Raw genomic sequence first — 10,702 nt, forward strand, 5'->3', positions numbered from 1 at the left:
AATCTACTGTTTTAACATTGTGTCACTCACATCACATTAAGATTAAATAAATGTAAAGAGTACATACATGTACTACATCATTAAACGCCAAAACAGGATTAAATTAAACGTGCATTTACACAAATGGTTGAAAATATAAATACAACAAAAATAATATAGTATCTATTTTGGTTTTGGACAAAAGGAACAAGATGAATGTCCTTCGAGGAGGCTTTTATTTTGTGAAATTTGTATTCCAGTGGGCTTCAAGCGCTACAATGACCACATCGCATCCCCAGCTGGAATCAGACGTCAGATCATCTCTGAGTGTTCGGATGTGTCCGGACAGCTGGCTGGTCAGCTGTGGGCTGTAGATTTCATGTGGGCCGACCCTCAGAGGATGCTGTGTGTCTGCGGGGGATGACAAGGTACGCCGTTTTCAAGTGTTCCAGAAGGTCACGCCGAGCTGCGTTCAGATTTCCGGCAATTTAAACGTGAATTTATGAGCAGCGAACGTGACATCAAATATCAAAACCACGCATTATATATCCTGAATTAGTTAGAGCCATTATTGAAATCGGCACACACGTTTTCTACCATGCAGCAATAAAAATCATTATGAAAATCAATAAATAACCCAACTTTTATTATTGTTGCACCACCCAGCCTGGTGTGTCTGTGGGAAGAAGGTCGGTGGGATAAGCTGTTAGACCAAAACGAAAGGGTGATTTTTTTATTTATTTTTTAATCAATGACATATTATTTGATAGCGTGTAGAATTTATCCAATAGGACGTGACGCTCAGGTCAAGTCGGAGGAAATCATGTCTTATGAGACGTGTACCTCTGCAGATGAGCCAGTCAACATTAAACTGACAATTTACCGAAATATTTTGGTCACAGTGTCTTTCCATGTGAGAGGACAGGAGGTTTACGATATCTGGGCTTATGGAGATACAGCTTGCATGCAAATGATGTGCTGCTCTGCTTTCTGTCCTTGACACCATAGTCAGTGTTCAAGAAAGATACGGTTTACACATCACATACGAAATGAACAGTTACAGGAAATGTGATCAAATATAACCCCCAGCTCTCCACAGGGACATATCCAGGGTACTGGGGTTAATCAGCTGCTAGATAATGAAATGTTTAGATGAGACAACATCTTGTTTTTCACAATCTCATAATGTATTTCTGGCTTACATGATTATACAATGAAACTTTTGCTCTTTGCCCAAAAAGCATCATAATGGAAATTTCTACTGTTTGGAATCAGCTGTATTAACTGAAAAAAAAAAAAAAAATCTGACCATTTTGCATATTCTGGGATCTTTCAGGTTAACGTACGCAATAATCCCATTTCTGTCTCTCCTAAAGCGAACTGAACCATCTCTGAACTGACTCCTGAGGACGAGCCCTCACCCTCAGACGTGGCTGTGATGAGAAAGAGGTTCTTCTCCATCTGCTCCTCTTCTTCGGCTGAGGAAGGCAGTGCAAGCCTCTATGACAGCCTTCCCATTTCTGCCACTGATCCCTCCAGTGAAGAAGAACATCCCTGTGCATCTCTGCTCTGGTAAGCTTTCTCTGCTGCCTCCATCACTTGACAGGATGAGATTTGAGTAGTGGAGGAAGTGTTCCGATCCTTTACTCGAGTAAAAATAGCAATACGGCACTGTCAACTTCATCTGACATGATGGTGGGTTCAGTGGACACCGCTCACACTTAAATTCATTCTTTGTGTCTGAATCCTCAGAGGTGGAAGGTTTGTGTTATTCTAAGTTTAGTTTCATTTATTCCACTGCACCGAAGGATTTCTGGTCCATGCTCTACATCGGAATTTCCTTTTCGCAAAATTTAATGAATCCATCCATTCTTGCTCAGGCGACCCAGCCTGAGTTGATCAGACCCTGGCTTGTGTCCCAGCAGCACTGGCTGTGGATCGCTCCTCCTAATTCAAAGCCATCTGGCGGCCCTGTCTGTAACCTCCAAGGTAGACTTGATGGACTTTCCTTTTCGTAGCCCCAGTGATCCCCAGCGGTAGGCAAAGTCTCGACCCCCCACACACAGAGTTGTGCAGACCTGCTGCTGATCTGGGTTGTGGGCTCACCTGCCCTGGCAAAGGTGATGTTCCTCAGGTTGCCTAAATGCTAAGGATGGGTGTGAGTGAAGCTTCTGCAGGGCACAGAGGACATGCTGGCTCGAGCCCCAGACATAGAGATTTGCAGGGCTACCTAAGACATCATACATGACTTGGACCATGAACTGCCAGATATCAGCCCATGATATCTTACTCCCCAACACAGCCTTGCACCTTGTCCACCTTGACTAGGTGAGATGCTATGTTTGTAAATCCAGCATTGAACCTTCCAGGTAGGCCAGCGTCAAGCTCCTTGATGGTTGCTTGGATTGCCGCTACATCCCCGAGGCTACGTGGTATCGATTGAAATCCCATCCGAAGTGAAGAAGTGAACATTGTCCATCTCTTTTCCCCTCTTCAGCATCATGGCTGATTTCAGTGTTGACCTCCTCAATGAGGTTGTTCATAAAGGCTCTGATGGGTGGTGGCTGACTGGCAGACTTGGACAGAGGACCTCTGCGCTCATTTTCAGCTGCTACTGGGGTTGTGCATGGTGTTGGTAGCTAGTGGGATGTTAAGCTGTATGCATTCGTGAGGTCAAGTAGGCACTACTTTGACAAATCATTGGACATGCTGTAAATCACCACGCTATCAGCTTACAGGAAATGTTTGTGCTGCATGCTAACTGGTGTGTATTCTGCTCTAGATGCAATTTTCTGTTGGTTTTGCTTTTCTTTTAATGATAAAAACTCTATAAGACACCAAGACTCACTGAAGCTGAAGGACAGAATAAAAATAAAATTGGGAGTTGAACAACACTACACTTCAGCGATAACAGGAGGAGGAGGAGGAGGGCGGATGGAGTGTGAGAATATGTTGGTAACACCAGTATAGATATTAACACTGAGAGAATAGTAGAGAATAGTATCCGCTGCAGGTGATTGGCTGACATCCACACATCACATCACATTAAAGGTGAAGCCACACCAGAATTGGTAGGATGTCAGTTACTCTAGCACAGGTGAAAAATACACCATGATGACTAAAACCAGTCTGTTTGTCCAGCTGTCATCGTGTCCAAGACTCGTTGCTGAGCTCCAACAGCAGCTTCACAGGATACAGAGGCATCCTCAACTGGATCATCATTCTCCTGGTCAGCTTCCTCATCTCTTCCCTTCAGTTTTCTAGACACATTTATTCGTTTTATTGAGTTACCAAACATATGCTTTCAGTTTCAGATTATCTTTGATTTCTGACTCATTAACTGACTGATGTTTTGCTGTCGGTGTGTGTATGTGTCTGATTTTCAGGTCCTGACTCATGCTCACTTGTTCTTGGAGAATTTCATACAGTGAGTATAAATACTGTAGATCAAATCATAACTGTAACTAAAATTAAAAAGTTTGCCCAACATATTATCAGCCCTCAGTTTCAGCCTGGCTCTAGGCCTGGTCCCCACAGGATGAATCCTTTTGACCTGTGAACTCTGTCTAGCATATATATACTGTGACAGCAGCTGAGTCTTGATTGGTTGATTGAGTGCAGCTGTGCTCAGGAGGAGAGGAGGCTGGACCCAACCCAAACGAGAGGTCAAACCACATGAAAACATAAGTGTTTTCCTTAAGTTTAAACGTAGCCTCAACAGACAGAGGCGAGAGAGACTGGAGACACAAGATGGGGAAAACACAGGAGCACAAAAGGGGAAAAATGAGACTGCAGATCTCCACAGAAAGTTCTTTGCTTTCCTCCTCTGAACAGACATGGCTTTTTGATAGATGTCAAAAAGGTCTTGGAGCATCTCATTGAGGACAACTGCAACTGGCCATCTGTCAACCTCATACTGGGTGAGAAACTCATTTAGATAGAACTGCAGCAAAAACACCACCAGCCATAGGAACACAAGAAAATTAGATTAGATCAACCTTCAGTTAAACATCCTGCACTGCTTTAGCTTTGCTTCCCTGCAACCTTGTCTTACTTTGTCTTTATTTCCTCCAGCTGCCAACATGTTTGCCATTGCAGCTTTGCTCCTCGAGAGGTCTCAGGAAAAGGTGAGACTGGTGCATTTTCATTTTCTCTGTAATTCTGATTTAGAAAATGCATCAACACCATTTAAATCTACACCAAATCAAGTTTGAAAATCTGAAGACATATCACTCATACTTGTATAAACTGAAAGTAACTGTCAGTGAAACACTTTCTTTCTGTCAGGGTGTGCTGTCCCCCACCAACACTCACCGTTTACATCTCACAAATCTGGGGCTGCTGCTGTTGTTTCCTGCTGCAGTCATTGTACACGAGCCAACAATGTCAACAGGTAAGAGGGGTAACTGTTTGAATGTGCATCATCATTACATCATATTTACTGTACATATAAGATGCAGTGGCTGAAAATGTAATACAGTGTCAAATGGAAATATTGTAGTTACATTATGGGTACTCTTCAGAGTGAAGTTCTGCGTGTTTGATCAATGTTTGCAGGAGCTTGTAATGATGGACTGAGGAGTTAGAAAGACACTGACCTTTCCAGCCTACAGGCACGGCTGTTTCACAGCCCTTATGTTCACTAAATCAAGTGTAGTTTGAAACCCTAAATTTTTTCAGAATGTTTACATCATTGCACTCTAAATGATGCTGTATCATCGCTGGGATGTTTCTGCTTTTTTGTCCACCAGGTGGAGCATTCCTCTCTCTCTGGTTCTACACCGCTCTGGGGATGAAGCTCTATTCATACCAGGAAACTAATCGCTGGTACCGACAGGCTCATTTAACTGATGCAGGTATTTTTCCAACACCAGATGTTGCTGATTTCGTTCCAGAATGCAAACTTAAACTAATCCATCAAGTTTTTATGTCTGTGTGATTTCAGAGACAGACGGGAATGTCTCTGATGCTCAAAAAGTCCACAGTGAGCATCTTACTTTCCGAGGTAAAGCAGCTTGTCATTCATAAGATGATGCTTGATTTCTTTACATTAACGTCTGATGACACATTTTGTCCTCTGTGACTCTGTCTTTGGTATCTCAGATCTGTATTATTTCCTCCTTGCCCCCACTCTGTGCTACCAGAGAGACTTCCCACGTACTCCTAAGGTCCGCATCAATAAGCTACTGCACAGGCTGCTGGAAATGGTGAGCTGGCCAGTGGCACCATTATCACTGAGGGTTTGATGCACCTTTAGGTGTGGAAAAGCACAATTTTAGCTTCAGCAAGGCAAGACACACACAGACGTTTTTTGGACCTTTTCTCCTTCCAGAATTTAAAAAAAATCCCATATTACAGCAATGTGGCTAGTAAGATCATAATTAGAGCAGTCACAGATAGTTGTAGTTTTGTCAAAGACTGTGAGACTTAAGATGCTTAAATAGAAACAAATCAGACAAAGAAACACATGAAGTGAAACACAATGCACTGCTGTTGCTGTATTTCCATTCGGTGTATGCATTCGCTGTGTCATAATCAAATAAAAAGCAAGGAAACAGCTCTTAAGCTGTGATTGACAGTTGATTGTTTTTCATTTTGGCATCAAGACTGCATCCCCACCTAACAAAAGAAAAAGCTCTCCTGCCCCGACGCATTAAAAATGAACGACGGTGCTTTTTCTCTTCAGCGTTGTCAGATCTGCTCCAGCTCTGCTCTCTGCTGGACACTGAACACTGAAATGCAACGCACACCCTGACTTTTCTCCATTGTTATTTGATTTTAATGTAGCATGGGAAATTCAAGTCACAATGAGAGACAATTGACTTAGTTATTAAAGCCAAATAATTGTCTTTTTAACATGTGTTTTACATTCAGTAATGACAGTAAATGCATAAATAAAAAAGACATCCTGATCGCTGGCTTGTTTTTATGCAGGCATTGTAAATAACAATTCACAAATAGTTTATGCTGCTGAAATAATATACCTCACCATATTGTATAAAATTTAGGGATGGTTGCTGTTTTGCTACCTAAGATAAACTCATTATTTCTATATTGATGTCTCTGTGTAAACCATGAATATCTAACAAGTTTAAATAAGTTCTGTTTATTTGGAGAAGCAGTTTCAGCATAGCCTTTCTCTGATGCAGTAGATTCCAGAAACAGCTGATGTCCAGATACTCTGTCGGTTTTATGGATGGAAACTCTGCAGCTTGATAATTGTGGCGTTTTCTCCCGTCAGGTGGTCGTTATCCAGATCATGGTTGGAATTGTGCAGCAGGTACAGCAGCTGGTTAAAGTTATTACCTGTGTGGTACAATATGTTAGTGTGTGTGCTTATCTGGGAACTTACTATCTCTAACTAACTCTATCATACTTTAGTATCAATATAATAGAAAAACCCAGAATCATGTATGGCTTTTCAAATAGGATGATGAGAGAAACTGGGTACACTGGGTTACAGAAGCTAGTGCAAGAGAAGGAACCATGAAGGAGGAGGGAGACTTAGCTCTGCTATAGTGTATTTTTGTTATAGTTTAGTATGCTATATTTGTTAATTATGTTAATGTTAACATGCTGCTGTGCAGAAGTACAGTCTCACAGAGCCTCTAGCATGACGGTAGACTGTTAGTCTGGTTTCTGAATGTGTTAAATATGTAATGTCATTTTACACTGAATGCTATTACTGCACTATGAGTCTCTTTTTTCTCTCTCTCAGTGGATCGAGCCCATCTTTCAGAGATCAGAAAACTCCTTCTCTGTGAGTGAATGATAATAATAATAATCACTTTTTATTGTGAATATTAGAACAAACACAGCTTCCACACCTGTGGATTTATTATTTTCATTCTTTTCCATAGAATATGGACATCACCATGAGAGTGGAGCACCTGGTGGGACTGGTGGTGAGTGATTTTTGAATGGTATTGTAGCATTACACTCTGTTGACTTTTGATAGTTTGGATATCCCAGAATTATAAAGCGCTGGGCCGATAGAAGATGTCAGTGTAGGATCTTGTAAGCAGATGTAACTTCTGTGAAGAAAGTGGTCCCACATGGTGGTGATGGTGAGGGTGGGTGTGGGTTTGTTTGGGCATGATAATTAGAAACAAAAGTTTGAACATTTGCATACATGACAGAATAAGAGAGGCAGCAGAGATTGCTGTTAAATGTTCGTATTGCTATCGCATATTTTCTTGTCAGGCACCAACCCATTTCCTCTGGCTCCTCTTCTTCTTCTTGAGTCACTCCTATCTGAATTTCTGCGCGGAGCTGCTGTGCTTTGGTGATCGTCATTTTTATGGAGACTGGTGGTCAGTTGCACAAAACAGTTTCCTCACATTGGGCTGTTGCGCATTCAGCACTGGCTCATTGTGGTTCGTTTGATTTACAGGAACGCTACAACGCTGATCACTTTCTGGAAGAACTGGAATATTCCTTGTCAGAAGTGGTGCCACAGGTATTTTCGTCTGGCAGAGCTAAAACAGGCCTCATTTTTCAGTCAGATGACATGAGCATCAAATCATTTCCCTTTTATTTTGCTGTCATCTCTTATATATTTCTTTGCTCCTCGTCTACTCTCGCATGAAGACATGTGTACACGCGGCTGGTGGGAAAGGATGTGCCGCCATCACGAGCTGAGTTACTGGTCTTCCTCATGTCCGCTGCTCTTTGTGAGGTACAGTCGGATATTACATGAAGCAAATTTTACTCAATGTGATTTGTTTGGTAGCAGAGTCAAGTCAAAGTTCATTATATCCCAATTTTACAAAGCATGCCTGCAAAGCATGACTGTGCATATAATAAAAACAGCAATGAGCAACATTAACAAAACACACAAAGAAGTAAAGAAGTGAGATTCATACAAACTGTTACAAACAGAATATTTGACACATGCAATATAATATATACAATAAAACAGTATTGAGCAGCATTTGCAAACTCTGCACATAAATAACAACACATATAGCCTTTTGAGTGATCATGAGCATGGATAAGGAGATGGGCCTTGGTATGAGAAGGTCCTGATGTTTTATTTATTTTCTGAATAGTCAGGAGAACTGCACTTCATAGAGCCCTAACAGGTATATGAGGAGTGACTAGGTGTGATAAATGATGGTGCCAGTCGCTGCTGTATTGTAAAAAGTCAAACCTTGAGGTCAGCTCAGGCATGTACAGAGAGCCAATGTAATGGAATAAGAACAGGGGTAATATGATCAAATGTTCTAGTTTTGTAAGCCAGAGAAAAGTGGATGACAGCAGTCAAGCCTGGATGAGACAAATGCATGAAGTGTTTCAGCATCATCCATGGAGAGAATGGAACAAACCAGCTGTGTTTCCTGAGTGGAAATGCACAGAAATATTGTTGATATGTTCTACAAAGGAGAGTTTAGGATCTAATAAAAGGGCTTTGTGGAATCAATGTCAAACTAGTAAGCAGTTGTTAATTCTCCACACTAATTCGATAATGAGGTAGGTTTGCAGATCTTCAAAAGGACAATGGTAATCTTGGATCTCACATTATTGAGATTAGAGGGCCCGAACAAGCAATGCAATAATAAGCTGCTGTGATGATTTTGTCCCCTCTTCTCCACAGTGTATGATTGCTCTGCCCCTGCATAGCTGTCGTCTGTGGATCTTCCTCATGATGATATTTGAGGTGAGAATATCACACCAGTGATGACTGGTAATCATTAACCTGGATGGGCCTACAAGCTCTGAGGGCTTCTGCTCACGTACTAACAATGTTGTCCCACTTGCTGCACTAAACTTAGGGTTAGGGTTAGGGTTACTGTCCTTAATCTGTCTCTTTTCTCATGAATCAGAAGCATCCTCGTTTTCGGTGATTTATCAAGAATTGAGAGCAGGGTTCAGCAGTGAACTGATTGTTTCTGTGTTATTATTTTATGATAAGATCACACCAGACATGACATGCTAGTCCATTTTATGAGAAGTAGTAAATCATTTGCAAAGACACTCCATCAGACCCAAGGTTTGCACTGACCTATATTGCTTGCAATGCTAAGCAGCAACAGCCATGGAGTAAGCAGTTAATGCACTTGGACTGACAGGAGGATTTACAGTATGTGGCCATAAGTGGTAAATGGTAGGAGAAGATTGCAGTGTCATTTTACATTTAGATTGATCATGACAAACAACCCTTGTCACACGAAGGGAAAGTTATCTTAACCTTTTCTGGCCCTCCACACTTAATAGGCACTCTGGGTTGGCCGATAGGAGACCTGTGTTTTTATTAAATCTGGTGTATTTCTTCTAGCTTCTGGTTGCAGTGTTTCTTGGAGACTATTTCCAGGGAAACTATGGCAACGGTTTAGTGTGGCTGTGTCTGCTGCTGGGCCCTCCTCTGGCCGTGACCACCTACTTTCACGACCACTACATCAGCTTCCCTCATCATCAACATCAGTCATCATCCTCACCGCTGACAACTGGCCACCGTCTTCCCAGCACAGTTTTCCTGCAGCCTCACTGATCAAGGAGAAGAAATTCTATCCTGTTGTATTGTATAGGGCTGTGATCCAAAGCTCAGTGAAGGCTGCTCGTGTCTGTTCAAGGATCCATTCTGATGTCTGAAAAACGTTTTGGAGTTACAAAGATCTCAGCCCACTCCAGCACATACTGTGAACTGTATCTGTATATCCTGTAGACTCATTAATGGACCTATTACACCGACTTGCAAATTATACTGCCGTGCTTCCACATTGGATGACTGTTCATGCAATAAACAACCAATGTAGTTTTTTTTTTTTAGTCTGAATTTTCACATGTGAGGCTCATGACCGTTAAATGAACTGCAACATGGCGAGGCTGCAGCAATCTCAGCCACTGATCACTTCTGTTATAGTGATGTGAGTCAGCAGCACAGACGATAAGATTGCTGCTTACAGACTGCTCTGTCAACATGTGGTTAAGGGGCCCTGGTTAATCCAAGCTTACTGTAAGTTTCATGGACACGGTCCAATCAGGAAGTACAGGGAATGACTGTACCTCATCATGGTTCAGTGAGGTCCAAGTGTGGAGTGATTTAAGTAAAGTTTGTACAGGTCTTGATGACAGTTAGAAATGATCCGGGTTGTTCTCGTAATTCTTTTTATTTTATGGCATATAATAAATTATATAGGCCTTCCACTTATGTATGAACATGACAGCATACAGCTACAAGCTAATGTTGAGACAGTCATTCTGTTATCTCGCCAAAAGAGAGGTATAACTGCATATTGCTGGCATGTCAGTGGTAAGAGATAATAGTCAAAACAGTTCTTTATGTGGCCTTTGGGGAGGGATCACATATATGAACAGAGGCTACATGACACATTAATGGGGCTGACACAGAAGCATGATCATTTATATAGAAGTAGAACTTTACTGGAAGAGAGATCGTAGATTCCAATATGGGGTAGTTGGCCTGAAAAACACCGAAGACCCACTGCCATGCGGTAAATGATGTCACTTTTCTCCTTGATGTCAGCTTTGGCCACTTAGCTAGCTTAGTTTGATGTGCACATTCACTGGGGTACACAGCAAATTTCTGGAGTGGAATAATCTGGAGTTAGACAAAAAAGTGTGAAGAGTAGGATTTTTGTTGAGTGATCTACAGTTTTGTTGCCACACCCACCAGTTTAGTCTTGGACTTGTGAGTGGCTCGTTATCAAGCCACTGCAGAGCTTGATGACAAGCCGATCATTTGAATCAGGTGTGCTGGAGC

At 41.8% G+C, this 10,702-nt stretch overlaps 1 protein-coding gene across 1 annotated transcript; it reads left to right on the plus strand.

The window, feature by feature from the left end:
- Positions 1 to 209: 209 nt before the first annotated feature.
- On the plus strand, positions 210 to 9,740 carry LOC139337723 (diacylglycerol O-acyltransferase 1-like). Its single transcript, XM_070972451.1, has 18 exons — positions 210 to 407; positions 1,356 to 1,551; positions 3,121 to 3,208; positions 3,366 to 3,406; positions 3,814 to 3,899; positions 4,054 to 4,106; positions 4,267 to 4,372; positions 4,731 to 4,835; positions 4,925 to 4,984; positions 5,083 to 5,186; positions 6,221 to 6,259; positions 6,698 to 6,739; positions 6,840 to 6,884; positions 7,183 to 7,292; positions 7,373 to 7,438; positions 7,570 to 7,657; positions 8,576 to 8,638; positions 9,257 to 9,740. The coding sequence occupies exons 2-18, from the start codon at positions 1,418 to 1,420 to the stop codon at positions 9,467 to 9,469; spliced, it is 1,443 nt and encodes a 480-aa protein (XP_070828552.1). The 5' UTR covers positions 210 to 407; positions 1,356 to 1,417; the 3' UTR covers positions 9,470 to 9,740.
- The last annotated feature ends 962 nt before the right edge of the window (positions 9,741 to 10,702 follow it).

This window comes from Chaetodon trifascialis, chromosome 10, assembly GCF_039877785.1.
Source record: "Chaetodon trifascialis isolate fChaTrf1 chromosome 10, fChaTrf1.hap1, whole genome shotgun sequence".
In the NCBI taxonomy this organism is placed as follows: Eukaryota; Metazoa; Chordata; class Actinopteri; order Chaetodontiformes; family Chaetodontidae; genus Chaetodon; species Chaetodon trifascialis.